Source organism: Aplidium turbinatum, chromosome 9 (assembly GCF_918807975.1).
Source record: "Aplidium turbinatum chromosome 9, kaAplTurb1.1, whole genome shotgun sequence".
Lineage (NCBI taxonomy): Eukaryota > Metazoa > Chordata > Ascidiacea > Aplousobranchia > Polyclinidae > Aplidium > Aplidium turbinatum.
The window spans coordinates 7302481-7329584 of NC_137480.1; the positions used below are offsets into that span (position 1 = coordinate 7302481).

General features: G+C 39.0%; 2 protein-coding genes across 2 annotated transcripts; both read left to right on the forward strand.

Annotated features, from left to right (window-relative positions):
• Positions 1–1054: 1054 nt before the first annotated feature.
• On the forward strand, positions 1055–5160 carry LOC145776636 (uncharacterized). Its single transcript, XM_082587867.1, has 3 exons — positions 1055–1184; positions 2440–2558; positions 5027–5160. Exons 1-3 carry the CDS (start codon positions 1108–1110, stop codon positions 5158–5160), a joined length of 330 nt encoding a protein of 109 aa, XP_082443993.1. The 5' UTR covers positions 1055–1107.
• Positions 5161–5241: 81 nt separating this feature from the next.
• LOC145777350 (palmitoyltransferase ZDHHC9-like) lies at positions 5242–25548 on the forward strand. Its single transcript, XM_082588711.1, has 10 exons — positions 5242–5317; positions 5773–5894; positions 9122–9294; positions 10973–11134; positions 15050–15187; positions 18248–18296; positions 22260–22362; positions 22949–23158; positions 24023–24209; positions 24949–25548. Exons 1-10 carry the CDS (start codon positions 5243–5245, stop codon positions 25317–25319), a joined length of 1590 nt encoding a protein of 529 aa, XP_082444837.1. The 5' UTR covers position 5242; the 3' UTR covers positions 25320–25548.
• The last annotated feature ends 1556 nt before the right edge of the window (positions 25549–27104 follow it).

Sequence of the window (27104 nt, forward strand, 5' to 3'; positions counted from 1 at the left end):
CGTAGCCAGACCGCAGAGCAAGGGAGGGCCGAAAAAAGTTAAATTGGCAAGATCATTATAATTGTAGCTGTTGCTCGAGAATGTTGAGATTTTGCCAGGGGGGGGGGGGGGGGGCGAGGCCCCCCTGGCCCCCGCCTGGCTACAGGCCTACTTGGGGGCCAGGCCCCCACGCATATTTCTGTGTGGGGGCAACTTTGTATTGAATTGATATATACATAAAACAATAGATGAACTAGCGATCGGAAGCAGGAAAACACTTTTTGAATGCAAACCACAACAGCTTCGCGATAAATAATCACTAGAACGAGTTGCAATGCTACAATCCAACAACAGACAACAAAATTTGTCATTTTTACATTGATTTAATGTCTGCAGACGTTGAATCAATGTAAAAATGACTGATTTTGCTGCCTGGGACATAGCAAAAATCTACCATTTCGTGTCGATTCAGTGTCATCAGATGTTGAATACACCCAAAAACAACATAATTTGCCACGTAGACGGAGTGTGCGTTTAGCTTTATGCGCTTGAAAACATACTCGATGTCGCTTTCGAGTCGAAACTTCTGTCAGTGAAATGTCGCGGCAGTGAATCGTTTGCTGTGAAAATGAACTTGAAGTGTTTGGGATCCCAGCGACCTCGGCTTCAGCGGAGCGATCGTTTTCAAAAGCTGGCCTAACCGTCACGAAGCTGAGATCCCGACTGATGGGTGACCATGTTGCTTGTGTTCTTAAACACCAACATGGGCCTGGAGCTGTAAACGTTATTTTGTGTTCTTTTTTCGCGTTTTCTAGCAAATTTTCATGTCGTTTCTTTCAATAAAATCACATTTTGCAGTGTGGTGAATAGTTGTAATATTCGAAATTCGGAAATCGAAAATAAATTGAATTTTGAATTTCGAATATTCAAATAATCGAAATTGAACACCCCTAATAATAACCAATTTGAAACAGTTTTTCTGCAACTTATACAACAATTTATTTCCTCAATTACATGTTTTTTTTGTATTTGTTCAAGATTTAAGAGTTTGCTTATTTCAAGATGCAGGTACAATGTTGCTAATAATTGAAATTGAATGAAGTTTACACTTTAGTGTGATGCTTTTCAATGAAACGGAAAAGCTCTGAAATTCCCCTTGTTTCTTCATCACAAGCCTTTTCAGATGAAACTCAACCTACTACCAGGTAGCTATTGAAATGTATCATACATTGTACAGTATATACAGCATTTACATTAAAAGCTATTGAAATTTTGAATAATTATAATACTTGTATTTCTCATGACAGATTATTTGATTTTGCAAGGGAGTGGTATGATTATCTCGGATTAAGGGGGGCGTTTTGATTATTAGAGGTCATTCTGGTTTAACCCATCTACCACCCAACGTAACAATTTCGTCAAAGAGCTCATATTTTCGTGGTAGCCCTCATACCTAGTGGAAAAGGGATTCAGCTGTGTTGTTCTGCTACATACCAAACAGCAAAACACACTTGACATAAGAGGTGATCTTCGAATGTTTCTCACTGGCTTTACACCGGATATCAAGAAACTGGCACTTTCTCACCAAGCCCAAGGTTCACACTGACTACCAGTAGGCCTACACTGGTTTTATGCTCGCCAATTTGCTTTTCATCAAATATAGTTACTAGTCTCTAAAACCCTTACAGCCTGTTTTACCTTAAAAGGGTGATCATCAAAAGATCCTTATTCTAATAGAAATAGAATTCTATGTGAAAAAGGACCTTCTGATGATCCCCTTTTAGGGTAAAACAGGCTGTAAGGGTTTTAGAGACGGGTAACTAGCCTATATTTGATGTAATTCGTTCTGTGTGGCTTTTTGCTTGGCATTGAGCACTTTTTGTAGTATTAATATTATTTGTAGTTTTATATTCGCTTTTCGTAATTAATTGTCTTTGTTGGGGGGAGATAAAAAATTGCCAGTTCATGAAGGGGGCATTGGGCCAAAAAAGGTTGAGAAAGACTGACTTAGACCAACCCAGTAGTTTCCAATCTAGGGTCCACAGAGCTTTTTATTTACTCACTGTTTAAAATACGAACTTCTAAACGTTATGTTTGTACAAACAAGGAGAATATGCCGCTCGGGTTCTAGCTATGTTTGTATAGTCCTGCCCTGATCTTCTTATTGTGGAAAACATTCCGTAGCCCACTAGCTTATAAAAGGAAAATTGCAACAACAGTTATTATTTAAATATGAACTAATTGAAGTTTAATCATATGTATATATAATTTGCATTTATATTGCAATTCACATCTAGGGGATGTTCAATCAATAATGGTTTGCAAAGTGAAGTGCTTCTAGATTTGATATTCCCAATATACTCGTATGCTCAAATAAATTTGCTTCTCCAGTGATTATTATTCAATTAGTTTGTAGATATTTGGATTTGTTTATACATAATTCTCTTGCATTTTATTTAGATTTACAGAAGTAGGACTGCATAATAGTTCTCAAGAACACGTCAACCAGTCTTTTGTTGAAGATCAGTCAGTTGGATTTTCAAATTCAGAATCCAATAACAGTGAAAGCTACATTCCAGGTAGGCAATGACATATTAAATAGTATTTGCAAGACACTGAACACTTTTCAATACTTTACCGTTTGGTTTACTGCTTTTATGTGAACTAGTTTAACATGACATGCTGGAAAGTTAAACAGTTTTAATTGCTGTTAAATTCAAATACATGAGTAGTAAGATGGGGTAAAAAAAGCCACAAAACACAAACTTTGGTATAGATTATGTTGCAAACATTGAAACAAAACTGTTTTGCATTGGTTGTGAACTAATATTGGTTGTACTTTTGAAACAAATCTAACTTGCTTCTGTGCAATATTACTAAAAATATTCATTAACATCTCTTGCTTTTTGCCCAAGGAAAAGGGCAAAAAATCATGGGTGAGGCAAAAAAGTCAACTTTATTTAACTGTGCTGAATAATGAGTAGAATAACAATTAATGACATAAAATGCAGACAATAGGCTAAAATGATAACACTCACAAATTTGCAGACCATCTTTTAGAAAAAATGCAAAGTTTTCCTGCGCTTTGTCCTCCTCTTCAAATATAATTCTTATAGTCTTGATTTTAGTTAGTAAAATGTCAAGTTACACAATTGCATCCATGGATTTTCCACCCAAATAAAACATACCTTGTGTAATGTGTATCTACATTATTATATTTATTTTTGTAAGCATACCGTACCCAAAATGGGACACAATCAAAATGCAATCATGAAAAAATCATGCAGTAGAAAAGAGACTGTCGTGCATTTGTGCAACATAATTATGTGTGCTACGTTTGGTGCACACATTTTGCTAAACCATATGTTTGGAATACTGCGTCTGGAAAGCACTTTCTGATCAACGTGGATCATGAATGGAAATTTGAATTGAAGTCAAATACTACCAGATATGATACTGTTCAATGTTCATTCATCCTCATCCCCAATGTCGACACCCATCGACTTCTCCCTGCTGAGACACTTTGTTCTGATGTCGTTTTTTTTTTTTTGCTCAACCATGCATCAATGGTGGGGAATGGCATATTCTTCTTCTTGTGGATGTGGTGCTGAGAGGCAGATTACAAATAACATCATCAACAATTGCACCATTTTTTACCGACCTAGCGAAGTGAAAGGTCTACATGTGTTGGATGATGAAACCAAAGCCTGACTGCTCTCGAGTAGCCTTCCAGTGAAGTCGGAGAACATCATGATCCTGGAGTAGAAAAAAGATAAAAATTAGAATCTCGGTCCCAAAAGCTCAAATGAAGAAGAATGAAACAAGGACTAAAACAAATTTATCAGTCTTCTCTTGAACTTTTTTTTCAAACTTAAACATTTTTGTGGATCTTTTCAAACACCTCCACCAGAATTAAAGCTACCCTTGAAAGACTGGATGAAGCTCAATTGCTTTTGCATTGAAGTGGGATGTTTCAATTCAACAGTAGCATTTTTAATGAGGCTTGTCCTGTCCACCTGTCACAGGGGGTCTGCTACTATTCAGTGAGTCCGATTCGGTGAGTCTGATTCGGTGAGTTCCTAACCTCTAACCCCTAGCCCAAACCCCTAGCCCTAAAACGGCAATGATAATTAGGCTACGGTACCCGATAATTTAAAAAAAAAAATTGAAAAAATCCCCTGTTAAGGGATCGGACTCACCGAAACGGGCCATTCCGTGTCACAGGGCAGATGTTTTTCATTAGAAGCATTATTTACATTTTGTAGACCTTGTTTCATTCGAGCTGAAAAGGGATAAGCATTTACAAGAATGGTACACAGACAAGGATTGTGTACTTTAGGGTAGACCCGCATGACATTCTGACGGGGTCGATCTAAAGCGAGACTATTGACCGCGGCTGACCTGTTTCAGTGACATCTAACCGCAGGGTACATCTCACTTTGGGATTAATTGGCCCGAATTCTACTTTATCCAATTGAGCATAATCAAGTCGACCGTGACGGAATATTCTGATTCCTACGCTAATGCGGCCCACGGGCCTGTAGTTGGACCACGCTGTTCTGGAGGAAGATGACAAGTGTCTGGTTTGTAAACGCAAGCTGTAACACAATTTAATTTTGCTTGATCTTTGGCTGCTTGAAAGCAGCAGAATGGGGAGCGCTGCTTATAAAAATAGAAGGGTCATGTGAGAAGCAATAATTGACTTTATTGCTTCTCACATGACCAAGTAAATAGTCACCAGAAGAACGCAAATTAATTTTATTACCAAATGCCTGGTGAACAGTCTCTCTCTGTTTTTAATTGACTTTATGTCGCCCTGCAACAGTGCCGTTCGGGTGGAGGCAACTCATTGCATAGATACTCTGATTTTGTTTATACTTTTAGCCTAATCTTCAATAGAAATAAAGGTAAAAATACCTCCATTTTAGGTTATGAAGAGGCTCTGGATGGAAATGAATGGTGTCTATAAATATGAACCTTAACCAGTTGTCGAAACAGGTTTATACCAATAGATATATCATAATTTTGCTTTTTATTCCCACTATAGAACCTGCTATTCAAAAAGAAATGACTGCTTCACCCTCCTCTGATGAAAGAATTTCCCCTGATAAAGGTAAGTACCAACTGACTATTACTGAAACAGGTATACAGAGAATCGAATACTATTACCAACAACTGTGAATTGTGCAAATAGCTTTGGTGTATGTTGGCTATCTGTTTTAAATTAGTGGAAGCATACATTTTTACTTTCTGTGCAGTTACAATGCCAAACCGAGTGTCGACAACCGCTTCCACTTCATCTAATCACCGACAAGCTAAAAAAATGAAAAATTGGGAGGTAAACGCAAGATATAAAAATATTCTTTTATGCCCTACCTGTTTAAAGTCGGTAATTTTGCTGACTTTTTTGTAAATATATTTACATTTTTAGACATGAAAGTAAAATTGACAAAGCTGTATGCAAATACTTTCGCAAAATTTAAACTTTTATTACTTTTTTTATTTTGTTTGAAAAGTCAAGGAAAATACCCGCTACAGTAAGCAATACTCAAAACTAGCGCAACTATAAATTGGAAAAAGGGGCAATTTTGTGATGCTATTACTATGTATTTATACTTGTATTCAACTACACCAATTTAAGTCTTGTAATTCTTGTGGTGGTCATTCCAGAAAAGCAGTCAGTCAACAAGATTCAATAAACATATTCTCTAACGCCCTTTCAGTTTCATTCGATAAATAAAGATCCCTTCTCAACATCATTCAGTGTATCCACAGTGCTCTCTTTATTATTAGATATTTCCTGGTCGGAACAAGTTCTTCTGCGATGGAAGGATTATGATGGCCAGGCAAACGGGGATTTTTTACCTCACGCTCGTCCTTATAGTCGTCACTGTCATACTGTTCTTTGTATTTGAGTAAGTACATGCGTAAGATAGCTGTTTTGGAAAGACAGGCCTTAAAACTCGTGTTTTTTTCCGGCAGCCATCGTGGCCTACCTAGAGCTCCTTCTCGGCAGCCAAATCTGCGTGCTTGGAGGCCAAAATACAATAATGATAGCACAAGTAAATAGCATTAAACTTGCTATTTACTTGTGCTGTCACTTAGCTTCACTTGTGCTATCACAATGTTAAAATGATCACTTAGCGTTGTTGAAGTCTGGGCGACGTCCTGCAATAGAATCGTTGTACCACGCATTAAATGCTTTATCGGGATTGTAATCCGGTATTGCCGTACCATCTAACGACCCTAAATTGTTTTAACTGCTCGCAGCTCAGTAAATTGTTTCAACTGCATACCGCCTTTCATAAAACCTGACCATTTATTCCGTTATGATGTCAACATTGAGGGTGTGAAGTCACTAACCCACAGCGTTCTCAACTATGAAGACACGTGTTTTCCCCTCGAATGTCAACTAACCTAGTTCTCCTTTTTAACAACGATTCAATGTCCGACAACATTGAATCGATATAAAAACGACAGTATTGCCAGCCGATGTAAATTAGCACTTCGGATTAACACTTCGTTAAAATAAACATCGGGAATTGCAAACAAGACTTACAGCGCTGGTGATTGCAGCTGGATATATTCAATACAACAGTAGTGACTATGATGCGCTGACCTAAGTCTGCGTCACTCTTTGATACTACATATTTTCGACATTTAATCCACGATCATTCTATTGCGAAATTAAATAATTGGCTATAAGAAACCGGCGGCCAAACTTGGCCGACGGAGGAGGTAGCACCGGCGGTCATTCAATCACTACTTAGCGGCCATGGCCGCCGGCTGCTTTAAGGCTTGAAAGGGTTGGTAAATTTTGACATGTTTAATATCTTGTAAATATAATTTTATAATAGGATTGAAACTTGATGCCTACATCTAGGTGGTTGCATTAAAAACATGACTGTGGCGTTATGGTAAACGCTCTTGTGGGTAGAAGCTAGAGCAGTGGTTCCCAACCTGGGGTCCGCAGACCCCTTGGGGGTCCGTGAGAAAGCGTTTGGGGGTCCGTGATTACCTTGATGAATTTTGAAAAAAAAAAAAAAACGAAAAGCGATCTTTTTACTTTCATTTCTCTCATTAGATTTGCTTACGTTGAAAAAGTTTCGGCATGGCACTTTGGGTCGCCCTAATATTCAAGTACTGCTGACATTTCTTGAACAATTTATTCATTTTCTTATTTGAGCAACTGTTTAAGTGTTTAACCTGATATTTGCCACAGGAGTCATAGCGGCAATGCAATATGACACAGTACAGTAGTTGAGTAGCATAGGCTAACTATTACAATAGCAATAGTATGTTAATTGAGTTTCAGGCAAAATTTAGGTAGGGGTCCACAGAATTAATAGTTTGTCTAAAGGGGTCCGTGACAACAAAAAGGTTGGGAACCACTGAGATAGAGGACAGAGGTACTACGCTTATGTCTGTCAACAACTAGGAACCAATGTCTCCCTGCATTTCCGTGTCTATACAACCATGCATGTGGAGTGGATGAACACATGTGGGGCGTACTGGTCTTCGAATCAAGTTGTTATATAAAGAGAACATATTCTAATACAAATCTAAGTGTAAAAACAAGCCAATCACAAGAAAAAAAAGAAGAGTGACTGATTTGTAAGGTGGTGCATTGATACACATAAAATGTTTAAAATAATATCAAATAGTTTTGTTGTTGGAAAAAAGTGTTGGTTTTAAAGGTTTGCTAAAACAATTTTTAGCATCAAATAGAGATAACAATTCGTTAGTCAATGGAGTCATTAAGTTTTTTGGAACACAACTATTTTATATCAATGTTGTGTAACGTGATCTTCTTGCGTTCTTAATTTTTCTGCCCCGTTCCTGCTGCCTGATGAATGATTGAAGACAAAAATCGAATGTGTTTACTGTGTTCCCTGCGGTCTAGCCTATTGATTTATAAAATCAAACTAGACATTTCACATATCTTGTTCGGTGTCTTGAAATAATCTTTCTTCACTGGTAAGAAGTGCCTTTCTTGCTGAATGTCTGTTCCTAATATACACAATATGCCTAATTATTGTGTGACGTCACGCCCACTGCTTGAAAAGTCTATTTATAGATTTATCCGTAATTATTTTGTAATATGGGCTTTAGTGCTACTCATAATGTGATGATAATTGTTTTTATTGCTTGTTGATTGGCAATGATGTCACTGGCATAAAGGACAACAATCCCTTTAGTTTTTGATTGCTTTTGTACACACAAAGCTTTCATATTTACAACATTGTTTCCCTGCCAGAAAATCAGACTTATGTTACAGCGTCTGCAGATCATGAATCAATATAAAAACGACTATTTTGCTGACTTGGTTAATTACAATTAAGAATTTACATGACTCATACAAGTTATGAAGAAAACCATGGGCCTGGTTTTTCATCTCCAAATCGAAGAACAATGCGGTGCCTACTTGATCGACTGTAATATTAAACAAATTTACATCACCCGCTCCAGTCGGCCTACAAATCGGTCCTTTGCTACACCAATTCTTTGTCTTCGAACGTTAAATCCATGTAAAAAATTACCGCTACTGTTAGCTTAAAGCCGCATCTAAAAAACGTCAACACAATACTTGCAGCGCCCATCGACTGAAACCTTAAACATTCATGAATCAGCAGACGTTTTCTGGGTCAATGGAGTTTGGAGATATATTTATTTCTGTTGTTACTTTTGCCTTTGAGTAGTAGAGCGTCCGTGGCCGTGGGTTTACTGCTGGCTTTGATACCTTTGCAGCTAGAACTCTAGATCTTCCACTTCTGTTTTTGCAGCCCACAATTTACTGGAGATGTCACATTGATTGCCACGTTCATGTATTCCTAATACTTTTAAATAAGTTGCACTACAAACAAGGATATATCAAAAGCAGTGCTATACTGTTTTTGTATTCTAATAGAATGATACTAAATTTGTGAAGCTACTTGTTTTTTCTGTGTTTATTAAGCAACAAAATAAGCTTTTATCAGAGCCATTGTTGAATCATCATGTGATTCAAGTAAGCGTCTTCAGAAGTTCAGACACAGGCATTGTATAATTTTGAATTCCAACCAAAGTGTTTGTGCACTCGATGCACCCCCAGATCAGTGTTTGAATATTTTTTTAAAGACAAAACTAACAATTTCTTCTTCAGTTGCAGGTTAACTCTTGTCACCCACATACCGTATGGGTTCTTCATTCCTATCGTCTGTGCCCTGTTATTTTTATTCAACTTGGCTTGCTTATTTCGGACGGCTTGGAGTGACCCTGGGATTATCCCCAGAGCGTCGGCGGAAGACGCGGCCTATACAGAAAAGTGCCTTTTATGTAAGTGGCATGTTTTGTTTCAAAAGTTACAGCATAGAAAACTGCTGTACGACATCTGTACCACAATGCTACACACCTCCGTTTGAGTGGTATGTATAATGTATATCGTCTACCTGAAAATGATGGCAAATCATTGTCGAAAATTGGCTATTTACTCGGGGTCTGCTACTATTCGGTGAGTCCGATTCGGTGAGTCCAATTCGATGAGTCTGATTCGGTGAGTTCCTAACCTCTAACCCTAACTCCTAACCCCTAACCCTAAAACGGCAATGATAATTAGGCCACGGTACCTGATAATCAAAAAAAAAAATGAAAAAATCCCCGTTAAGGGATCGGACTCACCGAAACGGGCCATTCCGATTTACTCGAGGTGGATGTCACAGACTGATCTTGTTAGTCCAACAATTAATAATAAGCTTTTATGCTTTTAACCAGATCATCCATTTGTTTAGTAGCTTATATGTATATTATCGCTATTGTAATTGTGGGGTCTGCTACTATTCGGTGAGTCCGATTCGGTGAGTCCGATTCGGTGAGTCTGATTCGGTGAGTTCCTAACCTCTAACCCCTAACCCCAAACCCCTAACCCTAAAACGGCAATGATAATTAGGCTACGGTACCCAATAATTTAAAAAAAAAATTGAAAAAGTCCCCTGTTAAGGGATCGGACTCACCGAATTGGACTCACCGAATCGGACTCACCGAATCGGACTCACCGAAACGGGCCATTCCGGTAATTGTGTGCACTGAAAACTTTGCTGTAGCGAGACTTAACTTCATATGTCGACTTATACTGTTACAAATCGAGTTCGTTTGTTTTGTATCCGGAGTTTAAGTTACTTAACTTTTCGTGACCAAATTTTATTGACGATGCTTCTCACATCTTGCCACAGAGAAATGCTGCTTTGCCAACCAAGTTACGCGTCAACAGTTGATCGCTCAATTTTCTGCTAGTTGTTTTGAAAACTTCTAAGGTTAAATAACAACGTTGCTTTGAATCAACCTTTCCGATTACTATGGCTCCTAAACTACCATATCTTGTGCAGGTTTGAGCAAGATTTAGCCTGTGGCCAAGACCAGTGTTTAGAGTTTAAACTTCTATCCATTGGCCTTATAAAAGAGTTGCTGTATTTTCATTTCAGTGCCACTTTATTGCCTGATTTCTTTTAGTTGGTAATTAAATTTTATACCAAAGGCAGGCAAGACACAACAATAACACAGGGTTGAGCATTACAACACAACAGTGTATTACATATTTACAATAGTTCATTTACAATATGTAATATACTGTTGTAATGCTCAACCCTGTGTTATTGTTGTGTCTTGCCTGCCTTTGGTATAAAAAAGCAAACTCTCTCCCGAAACTATAATTAAATTTTGTCTGCGAATAAACTGTGCAAATTTAATTTTTATAACTGTCTTCAACTATTTTTTTGGTAATATAAAGGAATTTCTTTGTATGTTGTTTTGTGTGAAACATTGCAGAGTCGTTCTCAAAGCGTTGTAGTGGTACCAATATAAAAAGCATATACCCGACATTGAACAAGCAGCATCGCTCATCATTTCTCAAAGCTTTATTGCCTCACTGCAAAGTTATATGTTTCTCTTTTGTAAATGTGGCACATTTTTTTACACTTTACTACATTAACTGCATTGTTGACACCTTACCACTCTTCAGCCCAAGAAGTGAGGGAAGATGGGACATCGAGCTACCGGCCTCCCCCACGTGCCCTGGATATTGTGGTCAATGGTGTCCCCATCAAGTTGAAGTATTGTTTCACTTGCAAGCTATTCCGGCCACCCCGGGCCTCCCACTGCAGTGTATGTGACAATTGTGTAGGTGAGTTCAAAAGCGATCACTGAGGCTAGTTTCGAAATTTGGCAGTTTGTAAAAACGACAGCTTTTGGTTGTTGTGTTGAGTAATAAGATGCAACTTCTACAAATGTAAAAAGGATGCATTTTGCTAGCTGGGAAAGCCGCTCAATGCATGTTGCCCTGTTTTCAACGTAAATTCATGTAACGATAGGGTGACTCCACGACCAAAGCAGTTCACGCTGAAGATAATTCTGATTTTGAAAAATCCAACCGCACGGTCCAGTGAAAAAGATAGCCCTGCAATGTGCTCTCGTATTTGTATGTCACGTGAGATGACATAAGATTTGGCAGTTTCATTCAAGCAAACACTTGTTGACCATTGTTCTGTAGCATTTCACGCTTGAACCGCATACTGACGAATGATGATGTCTACGATTTGATAAGAACCTGTTCATTTGGTTTCGGTCTCTGTTGCTTGTTTGATTTGTTACTCTGCAACATTCAAGATAGCACGATTGCTCCAACCCGGGATGAGTTCACAGAGTTGAGTTTTTCAATCCATGTTAAAATTCTGGCTTAAAGTAGACAAAATTTATCAGTGAGGTTGAATCAAATCCAAGATTTTCACTTGCTCTGCGAGTGAAACCATTTTATTCTTGTGCTAGCCTATACCGTATGGTTGTATAACAAGTTCCTATTATGAGCCCCATCAATAAATAATCGCAGTAATAATCATCTTTTAGCTTTAACTGACGCTAGTTTGTCGGTTCGTTTGATTACAATCAGAGCTGGTCACGTGACCGGCCTCGCATGAACCGAAGCGATCCCGTTCAGCTCTGAAATCATCATCAAACCAGTAGACGAGAATATTCATATCTTAACAGTATAATGTTAAGGTTTTTACGTGACGAAGGCAGCACAAACGAAAACTTCGTTCTTTGTACTGCTCAACTTTGCAAAATCGTCCTGTTACAGGAACATCAAGTTTTTGCACCACGCTACCGATTACTTTCGCTTGTTATTTTGCAACCCTAGTTTTGATCTCCTACTGGAAAAGGCTTATGACCGCGGATCCAAAAACTATTGTTATTTAACGTTCGCTGCCAGCGTTGAAAATATAAGATTTCAGGTGACACAGCAGACTGTTCAATGTATTGCCAATAACAAACCTTCTAAAGATGTGTTTTCAGCAGAATGACGATTTCTATATTTTTACCAACCAGCATGCCTGGGCTGGATAACGCATGTGTGCAAAGTTTTTTTTTCATATAAAGGTAGTAAAAAGGCGGTGGTCGATAGTCTGTGGCAGGAATTGGTAGTGCTATACTGTACTGATGAGCCCAGCCTCATGGGCAAAACACAGGTGTCTATCGCTTTCAATTGATGCTGCAATCAGTTGCTGAGAAGCATACTGCTGATGTTCTGTTAAAAAATCATGGTTAAAGTTAAGCTATTAAAACTAGCTCGTATTGTTACCATGACCACATCGCCTCCTCCACAACAGGTTAGAAAGCGTGATGCACAGTATGAATAATAGAACGGTAGTTTAGAGCTTAGACTGCGCATATGTTAGCTCTTCGCACGGCAAATTGGATTTTTGGAAGCGCTAAAGACTGCTCTTTGGCCTCATTAAATTTTAAGTTGAACAGTGAAGTCATAAATAAATTTCTTTGCGTTGTTGTACAGTATGCTTGCTTGTTGTATAACTTATCAGTCTTATCCCATAGCCGGAAAACTTGAAGTTCTGTTGTGTTGCTTCCATTGTTAACGTTTGTTTACAGTGTAACGTTTCAAAAATGGTATTTCCATGCACTTCTGCAGTCTTGTCCGAGACAGCAAATTGTATCTGACACAACTATTTCGATGTTTTTTGTATCGTACACACACACATTGATGGTCAAACTAGTGCTGTTGGCCAATGAATACTGGTTACAAATTAACCAAGTGCCGTTTACGAGACGTGTTTTGTCAAAAAGCGTCTGCAGACGTTGAATCAATGTAAAAATGGCGGATTTGTTGTTTGTGATAGCTCTTGTAACCATCACTACGTCATGTGGCACCCGAAGATTAACAAAATTATTTGCTTGGTTCAATTAAAGACTCATGACAGCTCATTTTCGGATCTTCATCGTCATTTTGTTTAGAAACGGGTCAAGTCAAAAGCTACAAAAGCATCCTTGTGCCTGGTTGTGACCTGAAGTTAAAAGCAGAACATTTCTATTTTTCTAAGGTTGTATTAACGTAGTCTCAACGCCTTCCAATATTTTATTAATGTTAATGGCTTAGCGATTTGTGTCAATTAGAATGTTCCCAGCATTGACAGTTCACTGTTGATGTAGAAATCAGTCACTTTTTCACATCTTGATTACATGATTGAAACAATCTTTCTCGATTCTTTTGTTGCTTGTTGTGTAATGTACAATAATAGTGGGTTTGCGCCGATTCAACATTCAAGCCAAGCGCGTCATCGAGCAGCAGTACGGATTTGTCTAGCAGCAGGCTGCCTCATGCATTTGCATACACAAACCAACACACACTCTGTTTTGTGATTTGAGATTGTTATTTTTATTCGGCAGGCGTGGCACTATCTTGCGTATCGCTACATGTGAGGAGAATCTTACCAAAGAAACCTTTTCAATACCTATCTTGGCGTATGGTCATTGGTCCCCGCAACATTTCACATTGCGTGAACTAGAGTTTTATACTGAAGCCGATTATCGAGATCCGGGAACCTTTTGCACGTGCCACGTTATGAAAGTATCACTTTGAATGGTCTAGGGCAGGGGTGTGCAACCTTTATTGTGGGTGAAACCCCGAACCGCACGTTTATTTAACATATGCTTTGTAGTAGTTGCAGGCACAAAAATAGTTTCTTTTTGTTATTGATCTTATGGCGTTTCTAGGGTTTATCCCCTTGCAGAAATAATACGTTAAAACTCATAAATTTCTGAAGAAAACTGCTATTCAAATTTATTGTCACACCGACTTCAAACGAATTCAATGAGAAATTTGCAGATGGTTTCGTTTCCGGACGGCTTTTTCCAAACTTGCTTCAGTGGAAGTGCTCGCAATTCGAAGTATATTTTCCGCATGTTTGTCTGTCAGCACCGATCGATAGGGAGATTTGATGACGCCCATTTTAGAAAAAAATTGTTTCCACAAATACGTTGAACCAAAAAGAGCCATTTTTTATGCCATACATTTTTTTAAATGTAGAAAATTACCTGGGTTGAGATGTTTTCGGTAAAAATCGCATTCATTTCCAAATACTTTGCTTTCAAATCAGTCTTCTCTTAGAGATCAATCAGTTCAAGTCGGATATCAGCTGTTGCTTTGTCAACGTCGGTGTTCAATGGCGAAGAGAATATATCAAACAAATGTTCATGAGATTTGAAATCCTTGAACCGATCCAAAAATTCATACAACAATGTTTCAAGTTGGTTTGCAAATTCAGTTTTCTTCTCAGGTTGCATTCCACAGTCTCTTAATGTAGGAAATTGGAAAAGATTTCCTGTTTGTATGTATGCTTTCCAAAGTTGTAATTTGTTTATAAAACTAACGACGCTTTGTTTATAAAACTAAGCTAACGACGCTTCAAAATTAATTGTGGCCAACCCTTGGGAAACAATGTCCTCTGACCTGGACACAGGTTTCAAAACCTGCTAAAGCTGCAGCCTACTTGATTTTGACTTCACTTTTTAGCACTATTTCTGGCCTGCACCATTGCATAGAATTTGGTAAGCAGATAATTCTACTGGTCATCTATTGACTAAACCCAGCTAACAAATCACTCTGTGAACGTTAAGTCAACGCAAAAAAGGACTGATTTGTTGGTTGGAACGTCTGCGGACGTTAAATTTATGCAAAAAAGCCAATTTTTCTTTGAAAAGTAGTCAGAAAATTGTCTTTGCTTTGTCGTAATTATTTTTTCTCTTTCAGAAAACTTTGATCATCACTGTCCTTGGGTCGGGAACTGCGTCGGCAAGCGTAACTACAGATATTTCTTTCTATTCGTTTCGTCTTTGACAATCTTGTGTATTTTCATATTTGCCTTTGCAGTCACCAATCTCGTGTTACGTGAGTACTGAGTATGCTTATTTCATAATATTTTTTGCATCACTGAGCTTTGTGCACCTTCACGGCTTGTTACTGCAATCGAGATTTTTATGTCTGAGGGCATATTTTTGGTCCCACGCTGCTCGATTAGATTCAGCAACTTCAGTGCCCAACACACCGCGGAATGGCCCGTTTCGGTGAGTCCGATCCCTTAACGGGGGATTTTTTCAATTTTTTTTTTAATTATTGGGTACCATAGCCTAATTATCATTGCCGATTTAGGGTTAGGGGTTTGGGGTTAGGGTTAGAGGTTAGGAACTCACCGAATCGGATTCACCGAATAGTAGCAGACCCAACACACCGCCCCCAGGCAGCAAAATTTTCATTTTTTACATTGATTACATTTTTTACAATGTAAATATGACAGATTTTTCTGTCTGGGCACTACACTGAGCACTGCACAACAACTGTATCTTGCAAGTTGCAAGAGCAATTTATTGCCAGTAGCCGACGTGGCTCCATTCAGTATTGTTGATTGGTGATTATGTGCCTGATCTGATACAGACGTTGCCGATCATTGTCTTCCAAACTTCTCTTTCATTTGACGTTAGTATAAAATCGTTGGTTTTGACTGTTTTGTTTGTGGCCTATTGATTCAAGCTGTTTAAGTATGATAATCTTTGTCGGCCTCTGCTTTTTTGCTTGTATTATGCCCAATTGTGCTATTTTTTCCAAATCTCCATGTTTGTGAATATAATCTACAAATGGCGTCTGTTGTTGTTGATCACTTGCCCCAAAACAATGCCGTTTACATTTTATAAACACCCTTTTAATCCCAAACCAGAACGATATATATGTGTAGTTTTAATTCTTATTATGACGTTGTCCAGGTCATGTAAAACATTTACTAAATTACGAAACGTGTTTTTTTTTGATTTTTTATTTTACAAACAAGATGTTTGGAAAAAAATTATCGTCCCAGAAAACCTTGAAATTATTGAACAGTGAAAACGTCCACGTCGGTCAACGTTGGGTTAAACTTTCCACAATGAAGTCTGAACTCTTTCAAGCCGGCCTGTGCCATGTATTGATATGATCATTGTTCAACCTTTTTTTCTAAGGTTATCCTTGTTACATTGAATTAACATTACCAGACGTTAAAACGTTTCAAAAGTAGTGGATTTCCAGTAGACCCACGGTGTTCAGTTACATACAAAGCGCTATTGTCGCTAAGCATCATTCTTCTTTCTATTCCCAACTCAAGCTACAAACTTTCTCGTGACCGATGACTTAGCACAAATAAAACAAACTTTCCTGAAGTGCTTGCTCATTGACATGTCTTGGTTTCGCACATTCTCTTTTTAAGGTTTGCACAGAAGGTCTATGAAAATTCAGTTGAATCAATTTATTAAGGGCATGTGTGTTGACATTGCTATTTCATTGTTGTTCTTTGAATCACATTCTGTAGAACTGGTTATCAGGTCACATATGTTCAGAGTCACACAACACAGCCGACAAATTAAGTTACTTTTACATTGATTGATAGTCTACACACGTTGAATCGACGTAAAAAGAAACTGCTTTTTCCAGCTGGAAACTGAGGTCTGAGAACCGGGAAGGGAAATTCTCACGACTTGGTGACTTTCTCGACTTCCTGTTCTCTTGTTTTGCGTACACAACTAGCGAGCATTATCAGCATAGTTGTGGAACATCCTGCCAACATCACTTGAAACAAAAAAATCTTTTACTGCTACAGAAAGGCGCTCATCTTACCTAAATTTTCGAGGAAGTGATTACTTGAAAATGTCTTGGCTCACCCTCACTCCCTCAGATGCTTTTTCTTTTTGTTCATTTCCTGATGAAGTAAAACAAAGATCTAATAATACGCTTGTGCACTAACAATGATAATATTGTGTGAAGTCCGGAACACCGATCGCCCGTTTCACAACAGATAGCGTGGTTATTTTAACCTATTTTAATACCGTATGATAGTTGTTTTGTGGGTCGTCTATTTATGAGTTTTATTGTGCTTGTTAAAAGAACGGATGATAGTAACGCAACAACACGTTGCAGCTGTGGTATTGTTCAAGGTGTGACGTGAAACCTCCGAGACAAGAGTTCGTGCAGAAGAATAGTCTGCGCTTTCTAACTGGAGAGCTTCCGCAATGCAGAATCAGCAAATCTATCAAATTGTTGAATCGACACATATTTTTAAGCGAGTGTGTGCAATTCACTTGTGATGTGGAGTGATTACAACGCTCAAGCTTTCTTGTAGTCATTGTAGCGCATTTAACCTTTGCTGATATAAGAGCATTTCCGAAGGAAGTCATTTACTCTTGTCACCCCAACTCTCAAAAAACTAGAGCTTATATTGTGTGTTTCTCTCTACAAACTCGACACTAATTGTTACTATTGGAGCTTGTGTACTGATTTTTACTTGTGTACTGATTTTTACTTGTGTACAAGCAGTGGTCGATCCAGGGTAGGGGACGATTGGAGCGATCGCCATCGATCCCCACCCAAAATGCAGAAAAGTAACTGTATTTATGGTGTATTGTCAAGGTTGATTAATGTTGACCTACACATATTTGTGTTTTATTGAAATTACCCCCCCTCCCGGGAGCGAAATATTTTTTCCTACGAGATTTTTGTCTCGTTTACATATTTTGGTAAAAGTTTGTATTAAAACCGTGTGGAATGCAACAGTTTCTCGTTGGCACGGTTGGTTCAGTGGTATCATCCTTCGCCTAGTAATCGTGAGAACGAGGGTTCGACGCCCGTCGAAGTCAAACTTTTTTTTTCTTTAAATTAATTTTGCGGTGCACAAGAGCTTTTCAAAAAAGTAGGGTTAGGGAAAGCTTATATTTTATTATCATTGCAGAATTTTATTGGCAAATAGTTATTTCGCAATCTGAATCAACCAATCTCTCAAACACTTTCGGAAAATCTTACTTTTACAGTGACTAAAATAAATGAGACAAAAATCTCGTAGGAAAAAAAATTTCGCCTCCCGGGAGGGCCTCCCCCAATATAGGTACTTGCTGGTTCCGCCCCTGTGTAAGAGTTGTTTTTACTTTTCAGTGTCGATGGATTATGGGTTTCCGGAAGCCTTGAAGATGAGTCCAGGAACATATCCTTTTTGTTATTTTAAGTTAAAATTCAGTTTTGTGGTTAATAAAGTTTTGTTTGAATTTGTGCTGCACGATGCATATTGCACAACTTTAGAAGAGAAAACGCTTCCCTAACAGCAAATCAGTCGCTTTTTACATAAAAAAAAACGACTAATTTGCTGTCTGGGTTTGTGTTTAACCGGAACAAATCAGATGAATGATTTATAAGATTTGTTTCGTCACTAAACTAATTCACGGAATAGCATCAGTTTAAATCAAAACTATTGTCGGAGAGAGAAATCCTCTAAACTTTGACCGTTGCTGCAATAACACACAAGCACCACAGTTGTAATTACGCGATAACTAGCCGAGAAGATTGATCTGTTTACATTGATTCAATGTATGCAGACGTTGATTCAATGTAAAGACCAGTTATATTAGCTGGTGAACAGGTCAGTTTCAACCATAATGGAGATTTGCGAAAACGTTAGGACTTCATTTTCTTGCTAAAGTCTTGCTTACTGTAAGAGAGCCTTAATGTTGGGTGCAGTAGAAGGTCATTCACCACTAATTACTGCAACCTTACATTGTAATCTTTATCATTATTCCAGTTTAGCAAATAAGTCGTCTGCAGACGTTGAATCAATGTAAAAAACGACTGATTTGCTGCCTGGGTTGTCCATCGTCTACTATAGCATTGATGTAGTCTGAGGGTGTGGTGCAACCTTACACATTTGGCCCGTGGATTACGTTTTATACGCCCCTAATATACAAAGAAACATTTAAAATAGGTGATTAGCCTACAACAGCAACCCGACCAATAATTATAATAATTACCTTTCATTATCACTTTATCGAGTTAAATCCGGCCATAATTTTCACTTATAAAGAAAAGTCTATTTACGGCTTCAGTGGCACGCTTGAACACAAGAGATTGTTGGAATTATGGGTAATTGGCAATGAGATGAAGCTGTTCGAAGCGAACTTTTTTGGCCAAAACGAAATATTTTTAAGCATGTAAACACGACACTGGACAAGTGCGCCAACAACATAACATAAACTAAGAGAGATTTGGGGGTCGCTCTCTATTGAATCATCTATAACGTCTCAATAGTTGAACTTAGTGTACAAAAGTGCCAAATTAAGTATTGCGAAAATTCTTCGCTGCAAAAGTTATTTTGAAACGAAAAACAAAGAAAAGGAATTTCGCCTCGAAACAAAATACATATCGAAATTCGAAAAAATTTTCATACAGCGAATTACAGACTGTCTGCTTGGACTCGATCGTTTGATCACAAGTCATCGAAGAGGCTTCATCTTTTATATTCCTAAACGATGCCCTGTAACCGCTAACGCCATAGCACAACAACTCCTAGCCAATGGCAAATGTAAAATGGCAAACAAGAAGCACGCCCTTGCAGTGAAGCAGGAATGCAGCAGGCTCTGGAACGCCCCAAGCGCAGATGGCTATCTGTCAGCCCCCTTCAGCACCAGAGAACTTGCGTCTGCCATCAAACAAGTTAAAAGCGGGAAAGCACAAGGGCCCGATAACATCCCTCCAGAATTCTTGAGGCACTGTGGCTCCAAATGTCTGGCATGGTTGAAAAGGTTCAATTCTGCTTGCCTGACCCTCCAGGCCATACCTAAAATCTGGCGAAAAGCAACTGTAGTGGCAGTACCTAAACCAAACAAGCCAGCTGATGATCCCAAGAGCTATCGTCCAATATCACTACTCTGCGTCCCATACAAGATCCCCAGGTACCAAAAGAACAAGCTGGATTTCGGCACGGACGCTGTACGACTCATCAAGCAGTCAAGCTGACCGAGGATATAGAGGAAAGTTTTGAGAAGGGCAACAAAGCAGGAGTAATCTTGGTGGACCTCACTGCTGCCTATGACACTGTGTGGCACCAAGGGCTAATCCTAAAGCTCCTCCGCATGATCCCAGACAAAAAGGTAGTGCGATTTCTCGCAAATATTCTTGCAAATCGGACCTTTTTGCTTAAGACGAGTGACGGGCAGTGCAGCCGGCCCCGCCGCTTAAAAAACGTTGTTTCGCAAGGATCATGCTTATCACCCCTACTAATACTATTTAACATCTACATTAGTGACATGCCAGAGACTACGTCACGCCAGTACGGCTATGCTGATGATTTGGCACTAAATTCTGACAAGTCCTGGCATGTGGTAGAGGAAGCACTTACAGATGACATGGCCCAAATCGCAGACTACCTGAAGCTGTGGATGCTGAAACTGAGTCTGGCAAAGACCACCGTCACACCTTTTCACCTTTGCAACATGGAATCTATGCGCCAATTGTCAGTCTCTCTCAACGGAAACCCACTCCCACACAATCCGTGTCCCACCTACCTAGGAGTGAAGCTCGACCGACAATTAACCTATAAACACCATGCTGAAGCCCTCCATGCTAAGCTATCAGCACGCAACAACCTGCTGAGATGCCTAGCTGGAACTTCCTGGGGTGCTAGTACATCCACACTCCGTACAAGTGCTCTTGCACTTGTTTACAGCACCTCCGAATATGCTTCCCCCACTTGGTGCCGCAGCGTACACACTTCCAAAATTGACACTGCCCTCAACACCACCATGAGAATAATCACCGGATGCCTGCTTCCAACTCCCACTGACTTTCTGTCGGTACTATCAGGCATCGCCCCAGGTAGACTTCGCAGGGAAAACCATGTACGTAGTCTGGTCCTACAAGCTATGTCAAGGGATGACCACCTCCTCAACCAGATTGTTCTAACCTCGCACTCCCAAAAGCCCCAGCGCTTGAAATCTTGACCCTCGTTCTCCCGACATGCTGCAGCTATGTGCATATCGAACTTCCACATTTCCGAAGTTTGGAACCATGAATGGAGAGAAGTTGCGAGACCAACCCAATTCACGGTCCTTCGCAATACCAACACCCCACCTGGAGCAGAACTACCCCGGAAGGAATGGGTGAAGCTCAATCGCCTGCGGACTGGAGTGGGCCGTTTCAGCAGCAACATGTTCCAGTGGGGCCTCGCCGATTCACCATCTTGTGCGTGTGGCTCAGATTTTCAAACTGCACACCACATTATCTATCAATGTCCTGTATACCGACCACAAGATAGACATGTGGACCTAACAACGCTCGATGAATACACAATCCATTGGCTGCTGCGCCTGGATGTAACAACGTGATCTGTGGCGGCCTCAAACGCAAGAAGAAGATCTTTTATATTTCGAATTAACCGTATACGCTTCATCACCCCTGCCACTACAGAAAACATAGTCTGTTCCTTATTATCTTGATCGTCTTTAATTATATCATTATTCTCAAGCTGTTTGTTATCCTTAATCGGAAAATTGGTATCATTTAGTCAAATTAACGCTGAACACTTCAGCACGATTGGATCCAAGCCAACGTTTGGATATTTCAAGTATTTAAGCTACGACAAATGAGAAAAACCAAGTCGTAGCTGGTGTTGTTATTTTTGTTAATGACAATGTGTTAGTAAGAACGGCACTATCTAAGGACGCTATTGTAACAATATTCCACCAGTGATGAAATCAAGAAAGATTAGGCTTTGAAGATGCGTTTTCTTGCTTTGAAAGCAATGTATCGTTCAACCTTCATGTGAGAAAGACCTACTAAATAGATTGGACTTTTTTGCTTTGTAAGACTGTTTATTTTCACGTCTAAAAAAAATATAACGCCGGAGTATGGTGCTGCAAACGTTTTTTTTAGCAAATGTGGTTAGTGCATTGCGCTGTTTCCATCTTAAAGTTTATATCTATCGTCACACACCTGCCCAGTCAGAAATGTTTTTTTACATTAAATTAATGTAAAAAAGGACTAATTTAGTGGCTTTGTATGAACTTTATTGATGACCATGACCTGATATAATTAAGAGCATTTAAAAGCGTCCAACAACCTTGTTCATAATCTCAAACGACCACCTTGATCAATTTTGTTCCTTAACTTGACTATTCACTGTCCTGGAGCTTATTGTCAGCTTTCTCAGTGTATGGTCGGTGGCTGGCTTGACCGGATTCCATTCCTATCTCATTGTGCAGAGTGTCACTACAAACGAAGATGTGAGTTTATTTACTTTGCTCCTGGCTCTCAAAACTAGTCTTTTTTGCATTGATTCAACGTCGGATGGTGTAAAATCGATGTGAAAACAACTGATCGTGTAAGCAGGTTGACTCTGTATTTGTATTCGTTCAAAGTCGCCCGAAAAATACGATTAGTTTTGCTATAATCTTTTTCCTGGCAAAGATGCGAGTACAATCAGTACATGTGCGAGTTTTGTTGGCATACGTTGGGTCTATATGTCAGCGCCATTTATCTGCACCTTACAGAACCACAAGAGGGTTATTTTATCAACATAAGATATCCAATTGGCTCCGTAAGTTTCGCTCATACAGCGAACCATCATATCTTGCTACCCGTCAAATATGACTCAATTGCCCCAATGCCTTTACTATCTTCCGTTTGAAGTGCACAAATGATTTGCTTATATGATTTACTCATATGATGCAATCCATAAGTCAAGAACTTCCAGTAGACGATTTTTATTCGCTATGTAGTGAATGCAAGAAAGTTTTTTCAATGCTGTAAATATCTTCCTGTGAAGAAGAGGAGCATTTTGATAAATCTGCTCTTTTTTCCTCTTCCAAGATCAAAGGTACTTGGTCTAAGAAGCGCAAGGAAGTTGTCAATCCATTTGATCGTGGAGGATGTCTGAGTAACTGCGGGTACACTATCTGCTCCCCCCTTCCTCCTTCGTTCATAGACAGGAGAGGAGCTGCATCTCAGGAGCACATTGATGCTTTTGCTTTGACTCCACGTGGGATGGCAAGAAATGGAGTCTCTCCTTCAAACAACCAGGTGATGACCATAAAACCACGTCAAGAAAACGTATATCTAACGTTACGTCAACTTTTTTTTAAGATCCAAATGAATTGACCATAATAGAGATCCTTACATCATGTTAACTATTTGGATCTCATTCTTCGTTTTTTTGCATAGTTTTGGAAGTTAGTTATTATATTGTTTTTTAAATAATTCTACTCAACCCAACTAAGGTGTTACTAGTCATCCGTCTATGATATTCCTGAATAACTTCTCTCTCAAAGCTCCACTTAACTAATTTTGATTGATTCAGTGATTGTTCCATGTAAATTGTAAAGGGTTTTATTTACGCTCTTGATTTCAAGCTTTTTTCTTTTATTTTTGTGTAGGTGTTTGTATATACATGTCATATACAATACGTGGTTTACATGGCATTGGGTCATTGAAACACCATTCCTAATACCACAAGGCTTAGTAGGATCGCCGTGGCAACTGTGCTGACGTCACAAATAACTTTAAACCTTCTCCTTTACGCGGAATGCATAGGCAAAACTTCAAAAAGTTTGCCAATCTCACTTAAAAAAAAGCTTTACCCATGTGTTGGTGCATCCGACACATGGTCCAATGCGTTGTTTGTATGCATCGCAATGAATCAAACACACTCCCTGGCAGCGAAAACCGTCCTTTTAACATTGGATCAATTTCTGCACTCGTTGAATCAATGTAAAAACGACGGGTTTTGCTACCTGAGCTTTTTTGAGCCTTGACTTTTAATAGAGAACAGTGTTCTGTAATCTGTAAGCCACTGTGAGGCATATTTTGTGAAAAAACACTTTTACACAATTTTTTTGAACTAAACAGTTACAGGAAATTGTCTGATGAACGTGTTTTTCTTTGAAGCAGTCAACTGTTCCGTCCAACAAGCCTTACCCTGTCCAGCCAACCTTTCCAAAGGCTGATATGGAACCCTACGACACATCAACCGCCTCCTATCCAAGACAACCAACCAGCGCCGTTTACGTGCAGGCCAATGGCAACGCAACGCAAGGCGCGGTACAGAACTCTAATTCTGGTCCGAGATCTGAAGGTAAAGTATATCTCATGTCCATAAAACGGACTACAAAATAGCTAATAAATGTGCAGCTTGGAATAACCGCTCGTTATGCTGTTATGGCCTTCGGGGTTTTTATTTTTTCGACTCTTTAGAGTATGTTGTTCAACGCGGACTGTTAAAAGTCATCCTGCAAATTTTGTTTGTCTCGGTGAAATAATATCAAATTGACACATATTGGTGATCGACATTGCTATTTAGTAAGTTATCTATTTTTTTTTTTTTTTTCAGCTCTAGTAGTAGTAGTGTCGTAGTTCTGGCTTTTGCACTCAACTCATATTCGACGATTAGAAGAAACTGGCTCTCGAGCTTTTTCTTGATAGTCAATTTATTGGTTTTGGTGCAACTATCAGAACTGGAACACCTCATCGATCCTCCGCTTACCGAAACAGCAATGACGCTATAAAAACACCATCTCGTGTATTAATGACGATAATATGACTTATGTTGTTAATTCCTCCCCATCAACGGTTGTTTCGATTGAATCTCGTTAAGGCGAATGATGGAAACGAAATCATTTTTGATCAATTAACGTTTAGTAGTTTTCAGGCCAGTTTGCTAATTAGCTCCTCTGCTATCTTACTTTTATATTTATCAATACACTGAAAGGTTGCTGGCACTCGGAAAAACTTTTGAGCAGAATATGTGATGAGCAACTGGTTTGTTTCTTTGTGATCACAAATACCTCATTTTAAGCAAGTAGATGCGATTCTAGATGGAGCACAACGTCCTCCAAAAGATGAAACTGTGAGCATTGCAATCAGTCACCATCCTCTTCCTGCGCAAACCAGCCCGCTATCGCTCAACAGCAATAACTCGATCGGCTTCCAACAATCTCATTACCCACTCCCGTCGTCCTCAATTCCCGCGGACGATCATATTCAGCCCGGGCTCACTGTCGGGCATCATGGTTCCGCGGTTGCAAACGGCAGTGCAGGAGATTTTGACGCCGAGGCTTCCGTAACGGTGAATGTAATGCCCACTGATGCAAAATCTTACTTACTGGATGAAAAAACAAAATTAAACGGCTCGGTTCCGGCCGACCGTCCAATGAAGGAAACCCGAATTAACTCGATCGAAAGGTGAATCCAGACAGCAGTGAAAACGTTGTAGTTTCATAAATTTATTTTAAAAAATTGTTTTTCGTTTTGAGAAATCACGTCGTTCAATATATTCAATGCAGAAAAGTTTACGTATTTTACTTAATTCAGCCACAGTTGGGCGCTCAGACAGTAAAATTCGTCATTTTTGCATTGATTTCAACGTCTGCAGACGTTGAATTAATGTAAAAATGACGGATTTGGCTGTCGGCTTTTGCTTATCTTGATATTTCGTTTTTTTTTTGCGATAAATCAACGGTTTTCAGATGTTGATCTTATTTGCGATGTTTCATTGTTTTGTTGTTTTAATTGAAACATTTTTTGCATTCTAAACTGAAGCTTTGCATAGTTCAGAGCCTGCTTACAAATTTTGTCATTTTTACGTTGAATTAATGTCACCAAGCATTGAATTTATAAAAAAAAAGATGAATTCTTTCCTAGGAGGTGAAATCCATCTTATTAGTTATTTTTTGCCTTTTGCAAAGGTGATGTTTGCACTTATATTCAACTTTGGTTGTTCTTTCATTGGTTATTATCAAGTAAAGTACTTTTTTGTCACTTAAAAGTATCTTTTTAAACATGTTACAACGCAAAAGTTATGTCCACCGCCGTTCTGTGTTGCACGGTTACTGAGATTTGCCAGTAAGACAAAGAACATGAACTGCAGCCTTTTCAGACAATTCAGTTATTGCACATTGGTTATTGTTATCAAGTTTGCGATCTTGTTTTTCCTTCATGTGTTCGTCAAAAGTCGGCAATGGCAGACATCAACTATTTTAGACTTTTGAAATCAGTCGATTTGATTGACAAAACGTGGCGCGTTAACAATATATATTTCTCGTTGGCTTTTTAACGAGGAGGCGCATCTCCGCCCAATCAACACATCAGTCATTTTTTATATTGATTTAACGTAAACTGACGTTGAAGCATTTCAAAAAAGTGATTCAATGGCTGGTTTGCTGTATTTATGCAAAAAATCACATTCTATATAAACACAAGAGAGCACAAAATGCAAGCGCTATACTGATGGTTCTATAACTGTCTCAAAAATTCAGTTTCTGCCCTGTCGACGACGACGACAGCCATTTTGGTTCCATCTTTTTTTATTCAAGTTCTGTTCCATTTCACGCCATTTTTTCCACCCTTTCAAATTAATGTTATACTTTTAATTTTGTAATCCATAATTCCTTTGTAACTTTGTTGTCCCAACACTTTCCCTTGAAGCAGCTTTGTTTTGAGATCAGATGTATCTGTCAGCACCGGTATCATTTTCGATCTGTATCAGAATATCAGAGTTGTAATTGATCTCAAATTTTAGGCCTGAAACCAAAAGTGATTTGAAGCTTGAATATTTCTTTCAGAAACATATAGCATCATTTGATAAAAGAAATTCGAAAGATCTACAAAATTTTAGCTCGGCATTTTGTATGCTTTGCCTCAACTCAGATAGGTTGGTCCGGGTTACATCCTTGATATGTGCCGGTGAGCTTCTTCTTACGTATGAGATGGTAGCAGTCCCGTTATTCCATCCAGACGCTGTAGCCATTCGACTGTGTTGCTATCAAGCGCTGTGAGATTGGCATTTCCATTTTGAGGCCCGTAAATGGGGCAGTGAGGAATGATGTGTTGTGCGGTTTGAGAGACTGACCACATACACAAGAGTCAAGTGCTTTTCACATAATTTCAACTCTGTTTCATATCATAACATACTGTATTGGAATCATTGCGTTCATGTTTTGACGGTTTTTTGAAATTTGATCCGAACTTTCCA

Coding starts and splice junctions, on each gene's coding strand:
- LOC145777350 (XM_082588711.1), top strand. CDS start 5,243: ATGCCAAACCGAGTGTCGACAACCGCTTCCACTTCATCTAATCACCGA. Junction 22,363..22,948: donor GTGTCACTACAAACGAAGAT/GTGAGTTTATTT, acceptor TCCTCTTCCAAG/ATCAAAGGTACTTGGTCTAA. Junction 23,159..24,022: donor TCTCTCCTTCAAACAACCAG/GTGATGACCATA, acceptor TTTTCTTTGAAG/CAGTCAACTGTTCCGTCCAA.
- LOC145776636 (XM_082587867.1), top strand. CDS start 1,108: ATGAAACGGAAAAGCTCTGAAATTCCCCTTGTTTCTTCATCACAAGCC. Junction 1,185..2,439: donor GAAACTCAACCTACTACCAG/GTAGCTATTGAA, acceptor CATTTTATTTAG/ATTTACAGAAGTAGGACTGC. Junction 2,559..5,026: donor CAGTGAAAGCTACATTCCAG/GTAGGCAATGAC, acceptor TTCCCACTATAG/AACCTGCTATTCAAAAAGAA.